The sequence below is a fragment of the Rhinatrema bivittatum genome, chromosome 7 (genome assembly GCF_901001135.1).
Source record: "Rhinatrema bivittatum chromosome 7, aRhiBiv1.1, whole genome shotgun sequence".
Classification (NCBI taxonomy): domain Eukaryota; kingdom Metazoa; phylum Chordata; class Amphibia; order Gymnophiona; family Rhinatrematidae; genus Rhinatrema; species Rhinatrema bivittatum.
Genome location: NC_042621.1, coordinates 84,329,193 through 84,355,935, shown reverse-complemented (window position 1 = coordinate 84,355,935; position 26,743 = coordinate 84,329,193). Strand labels below are relative to the sequence as shown.

The window sequence follows — 26,743 nt, the reverse complement described above, 5'->3', positions numbered from 1 at the left end:
AACAGTGTGATAAGAACTTTAACCTTAACATAAACAAGTTGCAGGAAAGTTACAATAAAACAGGGGAAATGGGTTGAGGACAGGAATGCACTAGAGGCAGAAAGAGTAACAGAGTAACTCAGTAACAATAATGGTACGGTAACAGAGACTTTGCTGAGGATTGTCTAGTTACATGACTGGTATCTGTGACCTATTCAGTAACCTAGCTGGTATTGGATTAGTTATGGGAAGGCTTGGCGAAACAGCCAGGTCTTAAGTTTTTTTTTGAATGTCCGCAAGCAAGGTTCCTGTCTGAGATCTGGTGGGATGGCATTCCATATGCTAGGTCCCGCTGTTGAGAAGGCCTGTTCTCTGGTGCTTGTTAGATGAGTGGATTTAGCGGGGGCGGCGTGTAGGGATCCTTTGTATACGTCCCTGATAGGTCTGGTGGAAGTGTGGAGCCTGAGTGAGAGTTGCAAATCTATGTTGATCTGGTGGTGAATGGTTTTGTGAATGATAGTAAGGGCTTTGTGCATGACTCTAAAACTTATAGGGAGCCAATACAGATCTTTGAGAATGGGAGCAATATGCTCTCTTCTGTTGGTGTTTGTGAGGATTCTCGCAGCCGCGTTCTGGAGCATTTGAAGTGGTTTGGTGGAGGAGGAGGGGAGATCAAGCAGAATGGAATTACAGTAGTCAATTTTTGAGAACAGAATGGCTTGTAGGACCGATCTGAAGTCTCAAAAGTGTAGGAGTAGTTTGAGTCGTTTGAGAATCTGTAATTTGTGAAAGCAATCCTTGGTGGTTTGGTTGATTAACTTCTTGAGGTTCAAATGGTTGTCGATCACTACTCCTAGGTCTCTGGCTTGAGTGATAAAATGTTAGATTCCATATTAGGTGCTACCACACAAGAAAGAGATCAAGGAGTCATAATGGATAACACATTGAAATCTGTTCAGTGTGATGCGGCAGTCAAAAAAGCAAACAGAATGTTGGTAATTATTAGAAAGAGAATGGTGAATAAAACAGAAAATGTCATAATGCCTCTGTATCGCTCCATGGTGAGACCGCACCTTGAATAGTGTGTACAATTCTGGTCACTGCATCTAAGAATGTACAGAGAAGGGTGACCAAAATGATAAGGGGAATGGAACAGCTCCCCTATGAGGAAAGACTAAAGTGGTTAGGACTTGTCAGCTTGGAAAAGAGACTGCTGAGGGGGGGGATATGATAGAGGTGTTTAAAATCATGAGAGGTCTAGAACAAGTAGATGTCAATTGATTATTGACACTCTCACATAATAGACTAGGGGACACTCCATGAAGTTAGCATGTGGTACATTTACAACTAATCGGAGAAAGTTCTTTTTCACTCAATGCACAATTAAACTCTGGAATTTGTAGCCATGTGGTTAGTGCAGTTAGTACAGCTGTGTTTAAAAAAGGATTGGATAAGTTCTTGGAGAAGTCCATTACCTGTTATTAATCAAGTTGTCTTAGAAAATAGCCACTGCTATTACTAGCAACAGTAACGTGGAATAGACTTAGTTTTTGGGTACTTGCCAGGTTCTTATGGCCTGGATTGGCCACTGTTGGAAACAGGATGCTGGGCTTGATGGACCATTGGTCTGACCCAGTATGGCATGTTCTTATGTTCTTGCCAATACAGGGATAATTTAAGTCACCCATTATTACTGTTACTATTTTTACCTTTCCTAATTTCATCTATTTATTCTGTCTGTGTGGATGTTAGTACACACCACTGCTGTTGTATTCTCCTTCTCATATGGAATTTCTATCCATAAAAATTCTACAGTGCATTTGGTTTCCTGCAGAACTTTTATCTTGTTTGACTCAATGCCCTCTTTAACATATAGTACCACCCCTCCTGCAATTTGATCCATCCTGTCATTGTGATATAATTGCTACCCTGGTAGCAGTGTCCCATTGATTATCCTCTTTCCACCAGGTCGCTGAGATACCAATTATATCTACCTATTCAGTGTTCTATATTCTGGGGTAGATATTCAAAAGTCATCTGTCTAAGTGACAACTGTCATAAACTCAAACAAATCTTAGAGAGACCACATATATAGTTAATACAACATTTATTGAAAATACCCACATATATACCTATATAGACAATTAAAACTAAGCTAGCACACTCACACATTCATACCACCAAATAAAAACAATGATTGTTTTTTTGAGATGTTAAATTAGGGATTAACATATACTCTTTATAAGTGACAACTGTGGCATACTCCTCCACATATGTCTAGATTATAGCCAGATAAAACAGGGGCATTTTGTAGGCATTCCAAGAAGAGGCTGAAATATCCATCTAACCTAGCCGAATATCTGGTATATCTGGCTAAGTTAGCCAGATGACTTTAGACCTGCTTCCTTGTTGAGGAAGTTACAATGATATAAAGAAACAAGGGGCAAAAGGAAAAATGTTTTAACTTGAGTGAGTTTTCTTTGCCTCCAGATAAGGCCACTTTGGTTATAGGGATTTGGTTTTAAGATCTTTTAAGTTGAAAGGCCAGACCTTTTTATCCTAAATTAGTATTTCTCCCGATATATCCAGACCTCTACACTCTGATGTACAAAAACCTGGTGCTAGTTTTACTTTACAATTTCCGGCTAAATGTAAGATGATATCAAAGCAAAGTTTTTGAGCCTGAAGTCTTTATGGCTTTGGTTAGATCACACTTATGTGAAGTTGTAAGAGACTTTGGATGAGTTCTATTCTCTTTTCCTTTGAAGCTTTTCATTTGGGGTGGTTTTTGATCATTGTAGCTTTGTCTGTATATATTTTTTTTTCTTTCAAGTTACAAAATGTTCTTTATTTGTTTTATTTATTTATTTAAAAACTCTTCTATACTGTCAAGTTAATTCACCATTACAACGGTTTACAGAAAGGCACAATAAGAAAAAACTATACTTTGTATAGATACAAATTATACATGTGCCAACATAGAATGGTAACATTTTAATAAGAAAAGACTATGTGTTAATTAAGGATTATATGTCTGTTGAAAAACTGTCAAGCGGTTCAAATCTAGCGTTAAATGGTTCGCTTCTTGTTAAATGGTTGATCAATGTTATCCCCCTGTTATATGTAAACTGATCTGATGTGAATTTTTTTCATGAAGGTCGGTATAGAAAAGTGTTAAATAAATAATATGCAATTGGAGATATTACATGAAAAAACGAATTACTTGGTGCATCATTATCTTTCAACTGTTTTCCTCCTTCTCTTTATCTTTATAAAAAGCTTGTTTAAAAAGCCAGGTTTTCAAACTAGTTTTAAATAGTTTCAAATTTCTCTGCAGCCTTATTTCGAGTGGCATGGTGCTCCATAGAACAGGTCCAGCCAGCGACTGTGCTCTCTCCCTTATCTGAGTGCGTACTCATTTAACAGAAGGACTAATTAGTAGACCTTTATTGACAGATCTAAGGTTTCTGTGTGGTACATGTACGCGCAGAGCTGTGTTAAGCCAGTCTGCCTTTTCATCATGGATTAGTTTATGAATTATATACAATGCTTTGTATTGTATTCTTTGTTCAATTGGAAGCCAGTGTAGTTCAGCAAGTGTACCTGTATTGTGGTCTCTTCTTTTTGCCTGTCAAAATTCTAGCAGTGGAATTTTGCAATATTTGGAGTGGTCTAATAGTAACGAGGTAGGCCTAATAGAGAGTTACAGTAGTCTGTGCTCGTGAATTTCATTGCCTGTAGAACTGTGTGAAAATTATTCAGTGTTAGCAGGGGTTTCAGTCTTCTAAGGACCATTAGTTTGGCATAACCTTCTTTTAATTTCTGTGAAATGTGGTGTTTCATGTTAAGCTCAGGGTCAATTATTACCCCTAGATTCCGTACTTTTATTGCTAACTCTATGGTTTGATTATTTTTGATTGCGATTGTAGGTTGTGTAGGGTGTATATTTTTTCGTTCTAGATGTAAGAATTCAGTTTTATCAATGTTTATTACCAGTTCTATTTGGTTTAGGAGGAGTTTGATTATTTCAAGATACATATTAGCCAGTTTCATTGTTTCTTCGATTGTGTTTACGATGGGTAACAGTAGTTGTATGTCATCCGCGTATATGTAGTGTATTATTCCAAGTCCAGCGAGTAGGTGACATACTGGGAGGAGATAAATGTTAGTGTTGCAGACAGGGCTGAACCCTGTGGGACTCCTGTTTGTAGTTTAACTTTGTCTGATAGTGTGTTTTTGATTTGTACTTGGAAAAATCTGTTGCTTAAGTATGACTCAAACCAGTTTATTATTTTGTTATTGAGTCCTATTTCTTTTAGTCTATTGATTAGTATTTTGTGATTTACAGTGTCAAATGATGCCGAGAGATCCAATAGAATCAGAATGTAATGTGTTCCTGTATCAAAGCCTCTTAAGATATTGTCTGATAAAGCTAGTAATAATGTCTCAGTACTGTAGTGTTTGCGGAAACCATGTTGTGCAGGATATAATATGTTATTACTTTCTAAGTGGTTTGATAGTTGTTTTTGAACTGTTTTTTCAATTAGTTTGGCTATTAGGGATAAGTTGACTGGTCTATAGTTGCTCAGCTTTAGGGGGTCAAGGTTCTTTTTCTTAATGATTTGGCTTGATTATGGCTCCTTTCAGGATATCTGGCATTGATCCTTCATCTAGGGAAAGGTTGATGATCTTAGTTAAATTGGAGCTACTATGATGGCTAGTTTTTTTTTAATTCCATTATGGGTATGGTGTCAATTGAGTGAGGAGCAGAGTTCCTTTTTTTTTTTTTTTTTTATCATGTTCTCGACTTCAATGTGTGATATCTTGTCAAACTCTGACCATATGTTGATGTCCCTTTTGGGCATCTTAATCTCTTGTTTGGTTGTGTTAGGGATTTTTGTTCTTAAGTTTTCAATTTTATCTTTAAAGAATTGAGCTACTTCATTACATTGATTCTCTTGTAGGTTCTGATGATTGTTTGTATTGTTGCTGGTGAGGTTTTTTTTTACTATGTAGAGTTCTAGCATTATTTGCAAACTTTTCTATTTTTGAGCTGAAGTATTTCTTTTTGGTTTCTAAAATTACTTTTTTGTAGTGAGCCATTTTCTGTATTTTGTTAGATTATCTGTTTTGTTTGTATTCCATTCTTTTTCGTTCTTTCTTTCTAAGGATCCGTTTCACTTCTTTGATTTGCTCGTATTACCATGGATTTTTCTGTTTTTGCTCTTTAATGCGGACCTTTTTTTTTTGGGGGGGGGCTTATTTCATGGAATGTTTATTTGTGGAATGTTTGCTGTTTTATGGAGCTGAAAATTATGGACTGACTACTAGTGTACTTTCTAAAAATGTTTTAGCTTTTACTATTTGTATTTAAGAAGTATATTCATTTTTGTTACTTGGAAATTGAATAAAATATAAATTAAAAAATAATCTAATAAAATGGACCTGATAGTGTCCTTTATTACAGAATATAGAAAAAGACCATCATTTGTACTTTACTAAAAAAAACACAATAAGAAAACCAACATGAAAATATTGCAAAAAAAGAAAAAAAATGAAGAGTCCATAACACGGAGTCCCTATATCTATAGATATAATCTATACAGCAGACATTGAGCTTGTATTTTCATTGCTGGCATTTTGAGTGTTGAACTTAGGCCAAAGTACATTTATGACTAGTGCCACTATTAAGATTCATTGTCATCTGCAGACAAAATATGTATGAGAGAAAATTTACATGCACATTTTATCTCATGCATATTAATGAGGGATATCCTGACAAGCTGACCTGCTGGGGGTCCTCCAGGACAGGTTTGGGAACCACTGGCCTAGAATTCAGTGTGAGATTTCTATGCTAACCCCCACTCTTCCTCATTTCCTGATTAAAATCCAGTTTGTTCATTAAGTTTTATAGGAATTGAGGTTTGAAATAACTTGAATTCCCGGTGATTCCCACCTGAACGTTTTCAGTGTTGGACTGGCCAGGATGGTCATTTGACTTGTACTATATTGCCCATGCTGTAGATCAAACTTGTAGCATAGTATTCCTTTTAGGTTCTTCATAATCACAGAATTGTTTGTTTATAGAAGGCTGTAAGAGGAGATAATTGGTGACTTGTTGCTTGTCCACTATATTAACCCCCAGTTTCACTTCAGCATCTCTATAGTACTCTTCACTGTTGCTGGATTTATGATTTATCCTTTCCTAATGTACTTTAAATAGATACATTTCTGCTATCATCTTTGAGTTTTCTTTAGAAGGAACATTTTATTTTACAGAAATTGTAATCTGTCCTGTGCTGTTTGCCATCAGATATCATTTTAACTTGTCTGACGGTGTTTTTTTATTTCCTGCTAGTATTAGTTACTGCACCTTTGGAACAAGTCTTATCTCCTGTGGATTTAGATTTAGAAAGACCAGCAACAGCTAGATTATGTATCCTGCTCTTTGTACATGGAGCAATATCCAAGCACACTTTGTTCAATTGAGATTCTGCTATTTAAAAAAAAAAAAAAAGTTCTTCTCGCCTACTAAATATCCTGGATTTCCATTTTTACTTTATTTAAAAATATGTAATCCCCTGAATCCCAAAGCCTTGGCAGAATGCAATCGAATGTCCTTTAGTTTAAACATAAGGGAGAAATCAAAGAAGTAAACCTACTTGTAAGAAAAGCGATGGTTGGAGGGTGAGGTAAGGCCACCAAGCACATTGCTGATGCCCCTTAACATGTTCTTGCATTTCACTTTTTCCTTTTACATTTAGCCACACAGGTACCACGCTGGGTCCATGGAGCCCAGAACACTATCTCTGATAGTGACCAGCCTGGGTCACAATTACCCAGCAGATCCCCAGCGGTTACATGTCACTCCAGGGATGTGTGTCGTCTTTCCCAAGTCTTCCTGGCTAATCATTGTTTGTTTTCCTTCAAGAACTTGTCCAACCTTATTCTAAACCCTACTATGGTAGGCGTCTTCACGATATTCTCTGGTAGATTCCCTAGTTTGTGTGCTGAGTGGAAAAATACTTCCTACAATTTGTGTAAATCAGTCTGTTACTAATTTGGCGTGTTCCCTAGTCCTATTGTTATTTGAAAGTATAATTAACAGTTCAAATTTATCAGTTCCATCCCAATTCATGGTTTTATAAATCTCAATTATATCCTCTTATCTGTTTAGTCTTTCTCCATAAGGGAGGTTTTCCATTCCCTTTATCATTTTTTTTACTTTTTCTATGTTCGTTATGTCTCTTTGAATTGGAGTGATCAGAAGTGCACCAGGGATTTATACAAAGGCGTCATGATTCTGTTAGTTTTGTTCTCTGTTCCTGTCCAAATTCCTATTTGTCCTTTTGAACGCTGCCACACACTGGGCTGAAGATATCAAAGTATTGTCCATGAGGATTTTGAGGTCCTTTTGATGGGTGGTGACTCCTAACACGGATCCCAGCATCGTGTACATGTAGTTAGGATTTTTCTCTACATGCGTTACTTTGCACTTGTCCACATTAAATTACATCTGCCAGTTAGACGCCCAAGTCTTTGAGTCTCACAAAGGTCTAGAATTCTTCACAATATGCTGCTGCTGTAATGACTCAAAATTGCAGAGTTGATCCCCTCCCTTGTTCCTTTCTCCAGATCATTTATGAATATTATAAATAGCACAGGTCCCAGTGCAGATCCCTGGGTAACTCCATTTGGAGAGCAAACTATTTAGTCCATCTGTTCACTGTCCCTTACCCAGTTACCAATCCACAACGGGACACTGCCTCAAATCAATTTCCTGAGGAGTCTCTGAGGGAGTTTGTGAAATGCCTTCTGAAAAGCTGAATACATGTGTCATTCAGCTCACCTATTTCAGGTTCTATTTATAGTGTTTGGTCTCGTCATTCTGTACTTGGTGAGGGTCTGTCTGTGCTCTGCATGAGTGACCGAGGTGAAGTATTCTGTGTAGTTTTTCAGGCCAGGCAAATCCTGCCTGGGTTGGGAGGGGTTTCCTTTCCCTCTTCACTCCCTGGCTGGTTAAGATTTTCCCTCTGGGCATATTTTTCGGGTTTAAGATTTTAAGTGGTAGGAGCCTTGTGAGAGCCTGTCCTGCATACCCTGCATGAGGAAGGAGGGGTCAGTGACATGTTGGAAGGAGGAACTCCGGTGGTAAATTCAGTGGAAGGGAAAAGAGTTTGATTTCAAGATCCAGGAGGAAGTTTTGGCTGCCCTTGCTTCAAGGGGATTTCTCCCATCAGGGATCCAGGAAGAAGAAATAGAATGTGCAAGAAGTAAAGAGATGCAGAAGATGTTAACTGTGTGCGAGGGGAAACTGCAAATCACTGGGGACCCCCAACCAGTGTCTTCTCCACCATGGGGGGGGGGGAGAGAGAGAAGAGTTGCACTCTGCCATAGGCTCTTTAACATTTTTACCAGTTTGGAAGGGTTTTGACCAAGCTAAAGACTCTGCCGACTTGGAAGCCCCACTTGACCAAGTCCTGTACAGATAAAGGGAAATATACTGTAAGAGAAGAAAAAGAGAGAATTCTGTGGTGCTGCAGTTTATTCTGCCATTCATCATCTGTGTTTGAACAGTGAAGAATTTAATTTTGGGCAGTAAATCAGTGACTCTAGAGTATTTTTCACACTCACTGCACCCACTTTGAGAAGAAATCCCCTCTCCCAAGGGAATACAAAGGAAAAGGAATCGTGTATAAAGGACACCCCTGTCACATTGGGCCCCCACCTACAAAGGGTCCGACCCTGGGAGTAAGAGAGCTTGTGAGTGAGTGGTTCCAGCCCCCTTGGATAGCAATCCGCACCGGGGATGGGGTTACACCAGGGGTGGGCAATTAATTTTCCCATGGGGCCGCATGAGAAATTGGGATGGTTTTAGAGGGCCGGACTAATATAATTAACTCAGTTCTCAATAGCCCTACTTATGAAAAGACAGCAGTTTACCACCAATGCATGTCCTCTGAGAAAACACAACAAATAAGACTGATACAAACGCTTACATGCTAGCAAAATATCTCATCTCGGTAACAGACACAGAACCGACCTAACATACTCCCAGGATCTGTAGTAATGCACATAAACTAATCCACACACAGTTACACCTGTATTATGGAATACACTCAAACAGGAGCAACCCTATCTATGAAAAGGCAACACTACAAATATTAAATCAGGTCCTAAACACCAATACACCTCTTTTAGGAAAACAGAATAGCAAGCAGCTATAGATCCCCACACAGAAATAATTGTAAAACTATACTAATAAGCAGAATAAATGTTTCAAAACAGCTATGAACAGAATAACATCCAACAATTAAAAACTCATAAAAACTATTAAACATTCTCCAAACACCAATAAAATATTTCAAAAAAGCAGACATCACACAATTAAAATGGCAGTCAAGAAAAATAAACTTAAAGCCATCTTTACTTACCCCCTCCAGCAGCTCTCCTACTCCCCTTCCCTGCAGGCCGTGGCACACACCAGAAGCAGCAGTAGAAGCTAAGCTCTATACTTATGGTCCTCTTCCTTAGTGCCCATGTCTCTCACACACACACCATACCAGTCATGCCCCCATGACCAGTTTCTGTCTCTCACACACCAATCATCTCCCAAACAGTCTTTGGCACACACACCAGTCACCTTCCTGAACAGTTTCTCTCATGCCATACACACACACACACAGGCTTCCCACTCCCGTGTTCTTCTTACATATATGGGCTTCTCACTCTCATAATCACTTTCTCTGTCTCTCTCTCTCTCTCTCTCACACACACACACCCACACACTCACTCACCAGTCTCTCACTCCCATGCTTGTTCTCTCCACACGCACAGGCTTCTCATTCCCATAATCACTTTCTTTCTCTCTCTCTCTCTCTCTCTCTCTCTCTCTCTCTCTCACGCACACACGCACACACACACACACACTCACCAGTCTCTCACTCCCATGTTCTCTTTCAGATATACAGGCTTCTCCCTCCCATGATGTGTCTCACACACACCCAGGTTTCTCACTCTTCACATGCACAGGCTTCTCATTCCCATAATCACTTTATTTCTCTCTCACTCTCACACTCACTCACTCACTCACACACACACACACCTGATCTCACTCATGCATACACACACAGGCTTCCCACTCTCATGCTCACTCTCTTCACATGCACAGGCTTCTCATTTCCATGCTCGCTCTCCACTGCACAGGCTTCTCATTCTCTGAATCACATTCTTTCTCTCACATTCACACACACCAGTCTCTTTCTCTCACACACACAGTCACCTTACCAACCAGTCTCTCGCTCTCATGCATGCACACACACACACACACACACAGGCTTCCCACTCCCATGCTGTCTCACACACACCCAGGTTTCTCACTCTCATGCTCACTCTCTCCACGTGCACAGGCTTCTCATTCCATGAATCACATTCTCTCACATTCACACACACACCAGTCTTTTTCTCTCACACACACAGTCACCTTACCAAGCAGTCTCTCTCTCTCATGCATGCACACTCACCCAGGTTTCTCACTCCCACAACTCCAGGCTTCCTTCGCTCATGCTTTCCCACATACCCAGACTTCTCACTTCCATGCTTTTTCTCTCACACACACACACATCAGTCACCTCCCTGACTAATGTCTCACACTCTCACATACACATCAGTCATCTCCCGGAGCAATCACTTTCATTGTCTCTCACATACACACACACATCAGCTCTCTGACCAGTCAATCACACACAGGCTGGCTGGCTGCTTCTCACTCTCTCTTACTCACTTCCTTCCCCCCCCGAGCACAAATGGGAGCTGCAGCAGCCCCCGAAGGCCAAGAAAGAAGAATCCCATCGGCCGCGGGAGGCTCATGCTGCTGACTCCTTTCTCGATTACCGGCTGCTTCGATTGCTCGGGGACCGACACTGCAGCCGACGCGGCACGGCTCTTTCTCCTTCCCGCGCACCGCTCCGTGTATCACTTCCTGTTCCGGGTCACGGGAGGGGGGGTGCAGGCGCGGCAAGAAGAAAAGGCCCAGCCGCGGGTACCACAGCTTCTAACACCGCTGCCGTTCCCACTGGGCTTGAACGTGCTGACAGCCCAGCGGCAACGGCAGCGGGAGAGACCGGGAGCGCGCGCCGCAGACCGGCAAACTCCCGCGGACCGGTGGTTGGGGACCCCTGAAAAAGACCACGAAAGGCGGAACTGGTAGGTAGGTAGGAAAGAAACTCGAGCGAAGACACGCTGCCCGATTGGCCGGTGCTGGGCAAGCCTTGCCCAGCACCGGCCAATCGGGCAGCGTGTCTTCGCTCGAGTCACTCCCTCCCCCCACCCCCACCCCCCCCCCACCGAACGCTGTAAACAAAACAGTTCATTCTCCGCTCCCTCGCTCCCGATTGGCCGGCCAATCGGGGAGCTCTCAGCAGTGGGCGGGCCGGTCACAGACCGTAGGCGGGCCGGATTCAGCCCGCGGGCCGCCCCTTGCCCAGGTCTGGGTTACACATTTGCAGTGATATTTTTACCTCAGAAGATTGCACTTTGCATGTCCTTTTCTCATGTAAAATTGGTTATAAATACATAATTTCTAACTGTGTGTGGTGAGGGCCAGGGTGGGGGATGGTGCAGGGCTGTAAGGTTCGCCTAAGCCTTAATTCCATGTGTGCTGTCTTCCTGTGGCTCCATACTACAGCCAGTGCAAGGGTGAGAATGAGGCGAGCATAGCAACACCCGGAGCCACACACAAGCAGGGAGAGGAAAGCTGGATGACTGGAGGCTGGGAGAGAGGTCAGACATGCATTCCCCAAGTTGTGCAGCAAAGCCAAGTCTGCTTGCTATCCTCTAATAATCTGCCTTTCAGACATTTCAAAGGGGATTATATTCAGGAATTATAGGTATTTCCCTGATCCCCAAGATTGTACTGGAGGTAATGGCGGGTGAAGTGATTTGCCCAAGGTCACAAGGAGCAGCAAAGAGGTTTGAAGCCTGCTGTTCTAGGCTGCTAGTTCAGTCCAATCTGCCTCTCATTGTGCAAGGAGCAGCCCACAGAGTCTGAGAGCCAAGATTTAGATTTAGAGCACAGACACATTGCCTGAAAAATCTCACTTTTTGGCCTACAACCTCTTTGGGGAAGTAAATCTCACTCATTGGGTTGGGCCACCTTGGCATTTGTCACAGTAGTAAGGAGCGTTTCTTGCCACTGCCTGACTAACCTAACAGGGGTGGGGTGAGGGGGTAGGGTATTTGTGTTTGAAGACATCCATTACCTGCTATTCATCAAGTTTACTTAGGGAATAGCCACTGCTATTAATTGCATCAGTAGCATGGGATTTATCTAATGTTTGGGTAATTGCCAGATTCTTATGGCCGGGATTGGCCTCTGTTGGAAACAGGATGCTGGGCTTGATGGACTTTTAGTCTGACCCAGTATGGCTTGTTCTTATACATATGTGAGGGGGCGTGTATGTGTGTGTATATGTGAATGAGTGTGTGCATGGAGGAGGGAGTATATCAAGGGGAGGGGAAAGAACCTGTCTGTGAGTGTGTGTTTGAGTAGCAGGATGAGAAGTGAAAGTGTGAATGAAGACTGGTGTGGGAGTGTGTGTGTGGAAGAAGGTGAGTGAGTGAACGTGTGTGAGGGGTGTGTGTATGGAGAAAATGAGGAGTAAAGCTGTAAGTGAGCATGTGAGAATAGAAACATAGAAATGACGGCAGAAGAAGACCAAACGGCCCATCCAGTCTGCCCAGCAAGCTATGCATTTTTTTTCCTCTTACTTGTTACGCTTGGCTCTTAGTACCTTTTAGTTTTATTTCCCTTCCACCCACCATTAATGTAGAGAGCAGTGTTGGAACTGCATCTAATTGAATATGTAGCTTAGTTAGGGGTAGTAACCGCCTCAATAAGCAAGCTACACCCACCCATGCTTTTATTTACTAGACTATGTAATTTAGTCCTTGTTGGTTGTTGTCTATATATATAGATACTCTTTTCTACATTGCCCCTGCCATTGAAGCAGAGAGCTATGCTAGATATGCATTGAAAGTGAAGTATCAGACTTATTTGGTTTGGAATAGTAACCGCCGTAACAAGCCAGCTACTCCCCTGCTTTTTTGTGAATGCAAATCCTTTTTTTTTTTTTCCAACATTTCCTCTTACCGTTGCAGCTTAGAGCAATGTTGGAGTCGCATTAACCGTGTGTATGTTTATTGAATAAGGGTATTATCTCCAGGCAGTAGCCTTCATTCCCGTGAGCCACCCCCTCTTCATTCACGTCCTCTAGACTTGATGGATCCACAGTGTTTATCCCACGCCCCTTTGAAGTCCTTCACAGTTCTGGTCTTCACCACTTCCTCCGGAAGGGCATTCCAGGCATCCACCACTCTCTCCGTGAAGAAATACTTCCTGACATTGGTTCTGAGTCTTCCTCCCTGGAGCTTCAGCTCGTGAGCCCTGGTTCTGCTGATTTTTTTTTTTTTGACGGAAAAGGTTTGTCGTTGTCTTTGGATCATTAAAACCTTTCAAGTATCTGAAAGTTTGAATTATATCACCCCTGCTCCTCCTTTCCTCCAGGGTGTACATATTTAGATTCTTCAATCTCTCCTCATAAGTCATTCAATGAAGACCTTCCACATTTTTGGTCGCCCTTCTCTGGACCGCCTCCATCCTGTCTCTGTCCCTTCGGAGATACGGTCTCCAGAACTGAACACAATACTCCAGGTGAGGCCTCACCAAGGACCTGTACAAGGGGATAATTACTTCCCTCTTCTTACTCGATATTCCTCTCTCTATGCAGCCCAGCATTCTTCTGGCTTTAGCTATCACCTTGTCACATTGTTTCTCCGACTTCAGATCGTTAGACACTATCACCCCCCAGGTTTCTCTCCTGCTCCATGCACATCAGCCTCCCCCCCCCCCCCCCCCCATCGAATACAGTTTGTTCGGATTTCCACTCCCCATATGCATGTGTGTGTGTGTGTGTGGAAAGTGAGCGTGAACATATGTGTCAGTAAGTGTGTGCACGTCGGTCCCTCACCCCTGCATTCGCAGTAATGTCAGAGTGACTGGAAATGAAAGGGTGGAAAATCCCCAGCCTCTGGGAAGGGTTAGGATGAGAGAAACATTTGTTCTATCTCACATCCAGTAATGGAGGGGGTGACTCTAAGTGAGTTTTTGTTTTGTTTTTTAAGATTTTTCCTATGTTTCAGGAAGGTTTGCTGCTGCCATTCCTGCCCCAAAAGTGGGAAAATGTTTTTTTTTTTGTTCTCCCCCCCCCCCCCCCCGCCTCTCTGCCAGACTTTTCATCCTGAAAGATCCCCCAAGTTACTATCCAGAGAGAGGAACTGTGAGTAAGAAATTTGTTCATCTGGAGATTTCCTGTTAAGAGCTTGAAGAATCTGAAGTAGACCTGGCCCAAGCCCTGGAGGTGGAGGGTGGGACAATACAGAATAACTTTGGGCCATGGATATAACCAGAATTAAACCTGGAGGGCGGGGGAAGGGGCTGAGAAAGGGGGGTGGGGGAAGAGCAGGGGGGGAGGGGTGAAGGAGTATAGGAGTGAGAAGAAAGAGGGGGGCTCATGTGTAGGCTCATGAGAACAGCCAGGTCTTGAGGTTCTGTCTGAATTTCTTAGTGCAGGTCTCAAGGCGTAGGTGGGTGGGCATAGAATTCCATAAGGAGGGTCCAGCTAAGGATATCGCACATTGTTTGGTGGCTGTTAGATGGAAGAGTTTGGGAGAAGGTGTGTGTATGGTTGCTGTGTAGGGCGTTCTGGTAGGTCTGGAAGAGTCTGAGTCTCAGAAGTCTGAGAACCAGAGCATGTTTGGATTGTGGATGGCTTTGTGTATAAGGGTGAGGGTTTTAAATTGAATTCTAGCTGTGATGGGGAGCCAATGGAGTTGTTTGAGAATAGGTGTGATGTGTTCTTTTCTGCGTGTGCCTGTTAATATTCGTGCAGCTGCATTTTGAAGCAGCTGTAGGGGGGGCAAGGCTGTTCTTCGGGAGACCTAGGAGTAGAGTGTTTGAGTAGTCTATTTTAGATAAGATGAGGGCTTGTAGGACTGTTCTAAAGTCGTTGAGGTACAGAATAGGTTTACGTTTTTTGAGGGTGTGTAGTTTATGGTAACGGTCCTTGATGGTAGAGGAGATAAATTTCTGTAGGCTGAATTGAGGGTCGAGTGTAACACCTAGGTCTCATGATTTGCGAGAAGACTGGGGGGGGGGGGGCAAGGGGAGAGCTGGCTGTGGAGTTGGGTGAAGTATTGATGTGTTGGGGTGTAATGATCATAAGTTCAGTTTTGTTAGGATTTAGGGCTAGGCTGAGTTGGGTAAGTAGACAGTTGATGTAAGAGAGGGCACTTTCCCATCTTTTTAGGGTGTTGGAAATGGAGTCAGTGATGGGTATAAGGACTTGCACATCGTCTGCGTAGACAAAGTGTGGGAGATCGAGATTTGAGAGTAGATGGCAGAGGGGGAGGAGGTATATGTTAAAGAGTGTAGATGATAAGGAGGAGCCTTGGGGTATGCCCCTTGTGATATCGATTGGCTCAGATTCATGGTTTTCAATTTTTACCTTGAAGTGTCTGTCACTGATGTATGATTTGAACCAGCGAAGTGGAGTCCCAGAGATGCCAATATCAGCTAGCCTGTTGAGTAATATAGAGTGGTTGATAGTGTCGAAGACTGCGGAGATGTCTAATAGGGCTAGAATGAATGTGTGACCTTTGTCAAAGCCTCTGATGACGAGGTCGGTGAGGGAGAGTAGTAGAGTTTCAGTACTGAAGTGCTTTCTAAAGCTGTGTTGTGATGGATAGAGTATCTGGTGCTGATCTAGGTAGTTTGACAGTTGCGTGTTGACAGTTTTTTCAAGGACTTTAGCGACGAAGGGGAGGTTGGAGATAGGTCGGTAGTTGGATAAGTCGGCAGGGTCAAGTTTCGGTTTCTTAAGGATAGGTTTTACTATGGCTAATTTGAGCTGGGTGGGAACATCTCCAGTGGATATGGAGGTGTTGATAATGTCAGCTAGTGGTTGGGAAATGCTGTCTGGGATTGTCAACAGCATTTTGGAGGGGATCATGTCAGAGGGGTGGGTAGCGGGTCGCATTTTCTTAAGTAAAGCAGAAATTTCGGAGGGGGAGGTGCTTTCGAAAGTGTCCATTTTGGTGTCTGTGACTTTAGGGGTAAATTTGGTAGGTGAAGGAGCAGGGGGAAAGCGGGAGGCGAGAATGGCGATCTTATTGTGAAAATATTGGGCAAGCTGGTTACATTTTGTGTTAGGGTCTTCGCATGGTGATATCTTGGGAGAAGTCCTGGTGAGGGTAGAGAGAAGAGAGCTCTTGGGTTGAAAGTTGTGAATTCTGGTGGCATAGTGGTCGCATTTGGCTTTGAGAGTGTTAACTCTGTAGTCATGCAGTAGGGTTTTGTATTTGGCTAGTTGCTTGGTCTATGGATCTTTGCGCCATATTTTTTCTTGAGTTCTGAGATTGTGTTTTTGGAGTTTTAGTTCAGGGGTGTACCAGGGTGCTTTGTTTTAGTGGGGGATGGATCTCTTGTTATTAGAGGGCAAAGTTTGTTGGCTGTATCTTTGGTGATGTGGTTCCATGAGGTGATGGCAGTTTGGGAGTCCGAGAGGTCTAAATTTTTGAGGTTGTCAGTAAGGGTGTCAATAAGGTCATCTCTGGGACAGGATTTCCTGAATTGTATTGTGGTTTTTGTGTTAGGGTGCTTAGGGATGTTCTTGATTGTGCAGGAGGTTTTAATAAGAAAGTGGTCCGACCAGGGAACGGGAGTGTAGGTGGTGCGGTTTGGGAGGAGAAGGGAGTTCATGAAGATGAGGTCGAGGGAGTGGCCAGCTTTGTGCGTGGGGCTGGTTATGATTTGATGGAGGTCCATTGCGTTGAAAGATGAGAGGAGCACTTCACAGCTGTGAGAGAGGGGGAGTGAGTCGATATGAAGGTTGAAATCACCAAGGACGATGGCGGGTATGTCTCTGGTAATATTTGCTGCAATGCATTCAATGATAGGGGAGATGTCAGGGTCTAAGACACCAGGTGGGGTACATTTTAAGCATATTTGAAGGAGTGGGGATTTGAATAGGCCCACTTCGTATTTGGGAGGGAGCATGACTGGGCTTTGTTTAAGCCTGAGGTGTTTTTTTTTGCAGCTAGGAGTCCCCCACCTCTTTTTTTTTTTTTTTTTTTTTTTTTTTTTTTTTTAGGTCTGGGAATGGAGTGGATGTCATATTCAGTGTTGGGAAGTTGATTGAGAAGGACGGTGTCCTTTAACCATGTCTCTGTAATGACGCAGAGATCAGGTTTTACATCAAGGAGCAGGTCATTTAGGATGAGGGTATTTTTGGTTAGAGTTAATCAGGAGCATGGCAAGGGTTGAGATGCCTAGGAGTTGCGTGAAAGGAGTGAGCATGATTGGAAGGAGTGAGTTGTATTGGCGGTGTGATTGGGGGTGGTAGGATGCTGTGTGTCTGTGATAGTTGTATCGGAGTTTGTATATGGGAAGGGTAGACATTATCGGGGGATTGTGGTAGCAGAGCACTATTGGGATGCCGAGGGAATAGCACTAGGATCTATGTCTTGCCTGGCCTAGATTGATGCCCTGCTCTAAAGGGGGCCTTAAGTTGCAATGGTGTATCGGCTTACAAAGGGTGGGTGGTGTGCTGAGGGGGTCCTGGGCTCAGGACCCAATGGGGCAGAGCACTGATTGTATCGAAGAGGGGGGAAGGAAGGCCTAAGGCAGGCTTAGTCAATTTGAAGGCAGATGGTAAGGAATTAGGTAGGCGGGACAGCAGGATTTAATATTAATATTTGAGTCCTTATAGTATGAGTCCTAGGTGAAAATAAGGACCGGCGTCAATGGATCTCTTGCAGATTTGCTGTAGCAGGGGCCCTTGTGATGATGCCATGTGCTTGCAGAATAGACTGAAACAGAAATAATTATTGAAAAGAGCTGCTTTATCTAACTCCACAAGGAAGGAATCCTTTGGGGACTTAGGTGATGTCCAGCAGCTGCTTGAGGGATGTGTGGACAAAGTGGTATCTTGAGACCTCTGAAGCCTCTTCTGGTATCCTAAACGTATGAGCACGCTGTAGGAGAAACAAAACAACAAAAGTCAAAGCAGGCTTGAACAGAGCCTCTACCATAACTGATTGGCTGCAGGGAAAGTTTTCATCGTAGAAAACAAGATGGCCCTTTCCTGGGATTATGGCATCCTTGTTCAGACCCTCAGGATTTTAAAGCTTGGGCTGAAGATCTCAGTAGGAGGGTTTTTCAGCAGAGGGTAGGGTATCGCATCACAGACCAGTGATTATAAGCTGAGAATCTATACTAGCATTTTTTTTTTGGTAAATATATATTAAGGTTCCGAGTATGACGGTCCATTGAGTGTTTGTTTGCCTACTCTGTTCCATATTCCGTTTGAAGATTTGGGAAATATCATCTTGGTTGTGTATGTGGTATATTTTCTTCCTTGTTTGGACTTTATTGAAGAGAAGGGTACTTTGCGGTGCTGGGGTACCGTTGTGTAACCAGTGCCTGATTCAGATAACAGCGTTACCCCTTCCACTCCCCCCTCCCGTTATTTTAATACTGTGTGCAGTGCTAAATCTATGTATTTCTGTACCCGTGTTATACTGACTCAGACTTGTAACTTCTGCAAAGTTGAAATTAGAAGCAGGATTTGTTGCAGTCTCTGTTTCTGCCTCCTGTATCAGCCCCTACCTTCTCAGTTTTTTTCCCCTCATGATAAATGTACACAAGTTAAAACAAACGGTATGTTTGCCTGGAAATGTTTGAGTAGTTGTGTGTGATTTCAACTGATAACCCAACTATCTCCTGATACTAAGTTTAGACATTGGCATCTATATATAAGCTGCTAAAAAATTTTCAGGAAAAACCACTGGAATAGTTTCAAATAGTAAAAGTTGTAGAAATCTTAAAACCTGTTAAAATAGGCGAGTACTTTATTACATTTAATTTTTTAATGAAAAATAAGTTTTCTCCAATTGAGTGCTAGGAATGGTCTTAGGTTTAATTCTTCATAGTCTTGCATTTCACATTACACACAAGGTGTATTTCTTGTTAGAACACAATATTGAAGTTACTTTTGCAGTGTCTAAGCTTTCATCATAAGATAGTTTTCCAGACCCTTGTAGTATTGATGGAATGGTGAAAAGTTAGGATTAAAAACATTACTGCCATGAGCACTCACCTTTTATTAATGTGAGTAATTTCTAACTATCCAGTCCATACAGGAAAGTGTGCATTGTCGCCTGCCAGTGAGTGTAGCTGAGCCTAGGTGTTTGCCAGAGTGGTTTATAATGTGCCGCATGTGTGCATTCATTGCTGATTTACCATGTATCACACTTGTACTATAGTATGCACCCGATGACTACAATGGCCTTATTCAGATGAACGATCAAGCAAGAAGTGTGCTACAAGCACCGAAAGAATGGGTCTGTTTGTAATGCTTTGTAAGTTCTGAAGGTAAGATGGGACTGCTCCACGCCAGACCCCTGCTAGTAAATGGGGAGGGTCCTGAACTGCTGTCATTCTGAGTAGACTTTACGCTTTATCCTTTTGGCTTGTGTTGGGGAACTTGCTCTAACTTTTCCCTTGACCTCCTTTTTTTTTTTTGTAAATCAACTAACTGTGAAATGAATGTCCCTCTCATAAGTAATTGCCGAGTGGTGGAGGCTGCCTGCTTGCAAGGTTTCTCTAATCACTGCATTCCATTGGGTTTGACTTTTTTCCCGTTTATTTCTATAGTAATTAAAAATGAATATTTGGTGCTCTGTGCTCTGTGTACCTTCTTTTTCTTGAACTGTGTGGAAACCTTTTTGCTTCCTTGCTCAATGCGTTGGTAATGCTTTGATTTAAAATTAAATGTAAAGATTATAGCAAATGTTATTGATTTAACATTAGTCACAGATGGATGTAAGCTTTTGAAACCACACAGAGATCCCATCTTAGGCTGCCCAGAAAAGTCCTGAACAATGGAGGGAGGTTCAATCCTTCCTAAAGCTAGAAGTGAAAAGAAAAAAAGGAAATGTTGGAAACTCTTCACTTTTTCCACTTCAAGGGGAAAGGAGAAACAAAAATGTGTATTGAATATTTTTTTTCCACCTTTTGGGCTCTAGTGTCATGAATCTTCACTTCCAACCACCCAGGAATTTTCCCTTATTTTATGCCTCAGCACAGAAACCACAGCATCAGTCCAGAGCTCTGCAATTGTGTGACTGTTAGGTGGTGGTGTTACACAGTGAACACTGCCTCTCCGATATCTGTGACTGTTAGGTGGTGATGTTACACAGTGAACACTGCCTCTCCGATATCTGTGACTGTTAGGTGGTGATGTTACACAGTGAACACTGCCTCTCCAATATCTGTGACTGTTAGGTGGTGATGTTACACAGTGAACACTGCCTCTCCAATATCTGTGACTGTTAGGTGGTGGTGTTACACAGTGAACACTGCCTCTCCGATATCTGTGACTGTTAGGTGGTGGTGTTACACAGTGAACACTGCCTCTCCGATATCTGTGACTGTTAGGTGGTGGTGTTACACAGTGAACACTGCCTCTCCGATATCTGTGACTGTTAGGTGGTGGTGTTACACAGTGAACACTGCCTCTCCGATATCTCCAGCCCCGAGGAGGGAAAAACCTAACTCGAGTCCGCCTGTCACAGCATGCAGCAGGGCTTGGCTGTCTTTGGATACTTGTTCGGTAAAAGATAGTGAGCAGCATGCAAGAAATCCAGTTTGCTCCATGACAGACACATGTGCTAAACCTCTGCATTAACAGGTCGATGCGATACAGTGCTCTCAGCTGATTCCACACACGTCCACAGGCCCATATGATATAAGGGGCTTGGCGCATCCAAAACGTGTCTTCATAAAAGGAGCAGGCAATTTTTGAGCAGCCCAAAAACTGTACAGAAAAGCAGAAAATACTGCTTTTCTGTACTTCCTCTGACTTAATATCGTGGCGATATTAAATCAGAGGAACAAAAAACGATTTAAAAAAAATTGCTTTTTAAAGTATGCCGGCGGTCAGGTTAGGAAAAGAGGTAAAATTGAGTGTCATTTTCCTAACCTGCTGACAGCCTGGGTGCCTGCTGCCGAGGAGGCACTAGGAACACACAACTTCCCCTGGCACCTCCTTTTTACCACAGCAGCCGATTTTAAATATTAAGTCTGGCATGCACTGGGAGAACAGGCGCTCAGCCATGAGCACTAGTTTTCCCTGCACTGATATTGCATCAGCCTGTATAAGTTATAAAATGTAGGTTGACAAGAAATAGAAAACATTGCTATTTTAATGATCATTCTTCAAATGCAAGTATTATCATTCAATAGTTAATACAATAACAGAATTATCATTTCAAAAAGGTTCCTTCTAATTGATTTTTATAGTTAGGAGTTGTCATTTGCTTGTGATTGTTGCTCAAATATTTTTATTTTGAAAATACAAATCAAATACCCCAAAGAGTTACAAATAGAAATATACATTTTAAGAAATGTATAACTTTAAAAAAAAAAATAAAGGGTTGTTATGTAACATAACAAATATATTGTCTTGTAAATCTGTAGTCCAAGTTAGCAGAAAAATGTGGCCAACTGGCCATCTCAATAATCTGCCAACACAGTGTACTTTTCTCCTTCCCTGGGAACATATTTATGAGCAAAAACCGCTAGTACAGTTTTTTCATTTGAGAGAATTAACAAACTTCATCTGGAATGCATGCATGAAATCTGAATGATAGGCATCCGTTTTCATAATTCCTCCACAAATGGCTGACTCAAAGCAAGCCATGGTGTTTTTATTGAAAGTAGCAGTACTAGCTGGGTTTTTTTTTGTTTGTTTGTTTTTTTAAACTTCTGCTTGCTATATCTATCTCTTGGTCTAATTTATACATTTCTTTGCTTCCAATACTACTTTTTAAAAAATGATACAAAGCATATGCAGATGGTGTTAGTTCCAAACAAAGCGTTTAGTAAAATAACTCCAGACCAGGCACGGGCTGTAAACCTCATGGGTGATGTACCAGTATTAAATGGTAACTGGTTAGAATGCCACTCCTGACTTTTTGTCACCTCATATGGTGCTAGGCACATTGGGGCAATATTGTATAATCAATAGAATGCATGGTAAAGAGAAGGAAGTAGGACTGGGCCTGCCAATAAGTCAGATTTCCAGGATTATCCCTAATGAATGTGCAAGAGAGATTTGCACGCAGACTACCTCAAGTGTATGCAAATGTCTCATGCATATTTATAAAGGATGTCCTGAAAACCTGACCTGTTGGAGGCCCTCTAGAACCAGAATTGTCCACCCCTGGATTAGACAAATATACATATTCAAGCATTATCCTAACATCTGAAATACATTTCCATTAATAGCATAAACACCTAGAACAACATGCATCTATTTGTTTTTCTGTGATTGAGTTTGTAGTTGGTAACTGCATTTTCTTACATAAATATGAACTAATACCATCCATAATTAAGCTAATTGTTTAATGGAGGGGTGGAGAATATCTGGTCTTTGAGGGTCACAGACTGGTCAGGTTTTTAAGATATGCCTTTTGAATATGCATAAAAGCATCATGCACATTATCTCAATTCTATTCAAATCTCCCAACTGGTTTTGCAGCCCTCAGAGATCAGAAGTTCCCTAGCCCTGGTTTAATGCATGTCTGAATTATGGGGGGGGGGGGGGGTTAGTTATCCTGTGTCACTAATCCAAGTATTTTAACATAGGTAGAAATTCAGCAGTGTTGATGGTTTTTGTATTACAGTGCTGAAGAGGGTTGCATTTGTACCAGGCAGTCTGGTGCACATTGCCCTCAATGAGAATTTACCCACAAGGAAAAGCTGTCAATCAAATCTTGTTTCAGTGTCTTATCCCTTTTTCGGCACATAGACGTTTTTTTTGTCTGGAGATATACACCACTTCATTGTGCGTGCATCAGGTCCCGACAGTTTCTTCTTTATTCTTTACTGACAAATATCTGCCTTTTAGCATTCACCCAGTTATAAATTAAACCCAATATTCTGTTCCCTTGTAATCACTCTGATATGTAGTGGGACAGAGTGTTGCTAAAAATCAATTGCAGCTTGCATTTGAAAATATATTAGCAGTAATATGCTTCTAAACTTGCAGTGTTTGCTGATGTTTTTGGAGAATTGTAATTTCCAAACTGTGCTCGCTTGTCCTAAGACATCTGTGTATATTTGGGCCACAATTTGTATCCAGCACACAAGGTGCAAAATTACTTGGCACTATGTCTTGCACATGTTCAAACTTCTGTGGTACATATTGTGCTAAGAGTAATACTTCCATGTTTCTACTGCTCAAATGGTATAATCCACATCAGAAGCATAGTAATTGTTGTGTGCTGTTGCACTGCTAACGTCTTCCTTATGTATTGTGCAGCTCCATGCTGATTCCATCCTTGTGTTGTACAACTTAAGTGGCAAACCCAGCGGACAAGCCTTGGTGACTTTCCCAAGTTTGGAGATGGCTAAGAATGCAGTGGCTGAGAAACACAGACAGCTTCTTGGAGGTCGACATGTTGACCTTTTTCTGATCTAACTTAATGGAAAAAAAACAAAAACAAAAACAGAGTACTGTGCCATGAATACTTTGCTCAGCACCTGAAGAAAATGTGCCTTCCATCAAATACTCAACCTGAAAGTTAGAACATGAATTTATGACAGGCAGCTTGCCTGTAACGTTACTATCCTATGTAAAACTGGTGTGATGAACCAACACCAAACGTTTTTAGTTTGATAGATCCTTGCAGATTGCCAAAATTGCAACTTCTGATGTAGCCATGCATCACCTCCAAGATAGCAGTATGGAGGGAAGGAAAAAGTTACAATTGAAGTTAAAAATTAATTTTCAAATTGTTTTAACAAATGAGTTTACATTCTATAAAGCAATTACCTTAATTTTTTAATGTGTCCAGGAAGAGCCTCTCAAGGATATGACGTTCCATATTCTGTAGGAGGTAACTACTAAGTCTGTTTCCTTGGGTCTGTTCCACTTTTGCCAAGGAATGATGCAGCTAACTGAATAGGAAAAGAAGCTCGTACTATTGCAAAAGCCATATTTATATTAATCTACCCAATTTACTGCCAAACTGTTAGGGAAGAGACTTTTAATACCATTTGGACCAAAATAGCGCATAAACATTGTGTACTAGTAAGTTATATATATATTTTTTTAATTTAAACCTATTCAGATATTAAAGATTTGATCCAGTTCATATGCATGCAATTTGTTTACATCTTTAAACTTTATTTGTATATTAAGAAACATTGTGTTTAGCATAGAATCCATTAGTGCATGTTTGCTATTTTTTGTAGATAAGTTATGAACTTAAAAAAGTTATACTAAGTATGAAATTTACAATGTTGAGAAAAACCTCTCCTGTAGAGTCATGAAATGAATAAATTTCTTTAATTGTGCCTTGATTATATACAACAGAGTGCAAATGTAAAGACTGTTTTCACATGCACATAATCTGATTATTCCTTGCTGTACAATTTGGACTTGTACTTAAAAACAAAAAAAACCCCCCTTAATTGCTGTATTTGTCGTTTCTGTTATAAATAAAAGAAATGCTTAGGAAATAGTTTTCATCATTTGCTGTATACATTAAAAATGTACCTTTTCTTCAATATGACTGTGAAACACACAGACAGCTTTACTTTCTCACGCAGTGTCTCACTTACACACCCCTTCATACAGTCTTTCAAACACAGTCTGACTCACACACACATAGGGCCTGATTTTAAAAAGCATTTACATTCATAAAACTGGGTTTTACTCGAGTAAGTGGTTTTTTTGAAAATTGCTTCAGTATATGCCATTGAATTGTCCATAGGACTTACGTGTGTAAGTGCACTTTAATCAAGTAAATAACTTTTGAAAATTGCTATGATAGTATGTCACATTTACGTGCATAACTCCTTTGAAAATTCACCTGATAGTATCTCATATGCACACAGTCTCTCATGTGCGCACAGTCTGTCTATCCCTCTCTGACACACACAGCATCTTTCTCTCACACATACAATCTCTCACACACAAATATAACATTTCTTAGTGTCTCTCTCACACACAATCTTTCTCTCTTACACAGATATACACACAGCCCCTTTCTCTCTCTTACACAGTCTCACAAATCTCTCTCACACACATGGCATGGAACTTTAATTCAGGTCCCTGTCCCCTTAAACTTGTATAGGCCTGAGGCAACATAGGGATATCACTGAGCTATTGAAACTTGTGCCTCAGACTGAGCTATATTACCTCAGCCTGCCAAAGGAATTTTTTGTTTGATGTTACTTTTTTTCAGCACAGTCAGCGAGAGAAGCACTCCCTGCCCCTAATGATGATGTAGCTGAGCTCTCTCAGGATATCAGGAAGAACAATGACCTGGGAGTTCTCCATATAAGGAAGAAAAGGTTCAAGGTCTCTCTCTGCTGGGCTGGATGGGGCTTTGGGAGGACTTGAGAGACAGAAGCTGACATTGTGTAAGAGATCTTGGAGAGCTGAGTTGGAGAGGAGTGGAAAGCAGTCTTTCTAAGCAGCTACTGAAAGAAGAGTCTGGGATTTGAAAGGATGCAAGCAGATGGGAGCGATTGGCCTCCCAGCATGAGAGAGGCCAGAAGGAGAACTACAGAGAATTTTCAATCTTGGGCGTGGGTTGGTGTGATCTCTAGGCTCATGACTTGAGTTAAATACCCTGAAATCTGTTTGACTAATTCCACTTTGCAAATAAGTTGAGTTCCTTGCTAACAGCTTGTATCAGCCCAAGGCAGAGGGACGCCAAAACCTCAATTTCTTCAGGAATTGCAGTCATCCAAAACAGTATAAAGGGCCAGGGATCCCTTTAGTACCTTTGGACCCCAGGCAGCCACCCAAGCAGATCCAAAGGCATGGGGTTAGTTTTCTCCTGAGAAATACACCAGACTCATTTAGTACATGACTTCAGATAAGTAACTACAGAATATTTTCAGACAGCAAGAAGGTGGAGGAGAGGCTGTCTGTAGTGATATGTTGGGAAACACCTTAATGTTAAGTAACTTAAAACTACTAATTTGGGGGATCACGTGATGCTGCACGAGGGTTAGGACATGTGCGTGATCTCTCCGGGGACCCCCTCCAAATCCGCTGAAAACCTGTTTTTTCGCCTTGCATCACTCCCGATTTGCTGCACTCTGCTGGCTTACTTCTTTGGGCATTGCCTGGGATCGGGACAGGAAGACGTTTTCACGCTATGGCATCGAAATCAAGCAAAAAAGAAAAACTGAAGGGACCCGAAGCCAAGATGGATGACACGGCGGACCCGCAGCAGGTAACGGATCCCACTGATTCTGCCGGCGCCGATATAGCAGCTACAGTTATTGCTGCGCTAGAGGGGCGGTTTTCCCAACCACCTTCCCAAATCGCTGGGATCAGCACGCAGCTCACAGACATCCATTCATTCACAGTTGCAAACGGCAGAGGATTTCTGAGGCTGAAGATAAGTGGGAGGTGCAGGGCCTCAGAACAGCGCACGAGGCACTAAGGAGTAAGTTGGAGGACCTGGAAAACAGGTCACGCAGTAACAACCTCCGGTTCCTAGGAATCCCTGAAAGTCTCCCAGATTCTGAGCTGGGCAGCAGGCTGCAGTCGTGGCTTACGCAGGGGCTTAAGCTGGGGGACCGGCGCGGTGCTTTCTACAGAGCTCATAGGTTGGGCCCTCC

The 26,743-nt window shown here is 42.0% G+C and overlaps 1 protein-coding gene across 3 annotated transcripts in view; it reads left to right on the top strand.

Moving 5' to 3' along the window:
- ESRP2 (epithelial splicing regulatory protein 2) overlaps positions 1 to 24,631 on the top strand; it is a 226,843-nt gene extending 202,212 nt beyond the window's left edge. For 2 of the 3 annotated variants that reach the window (XM_029608595.1, XM_029608594.1), the window contains exon 16: positions 23,421 to 24,631. In XM_029608595.1, coding sequence (XP_029464455.1) covers positions 23,421 to 23,579 — 159 coding nt within the window. In that variant the 3' untranslated portion in view covers positions 23,580 to 24,631. Of the gene's footprint in view, positions 1 to 19,359; positions 19,469 to 23,420 lie in introns of all 3 variants that reach the window. The other variant, XM_029608596.1, reaches the window with a different exon arrangement.
- Positions 24,632 to 26,743: the final 2,112 nt, after the last annotated feature.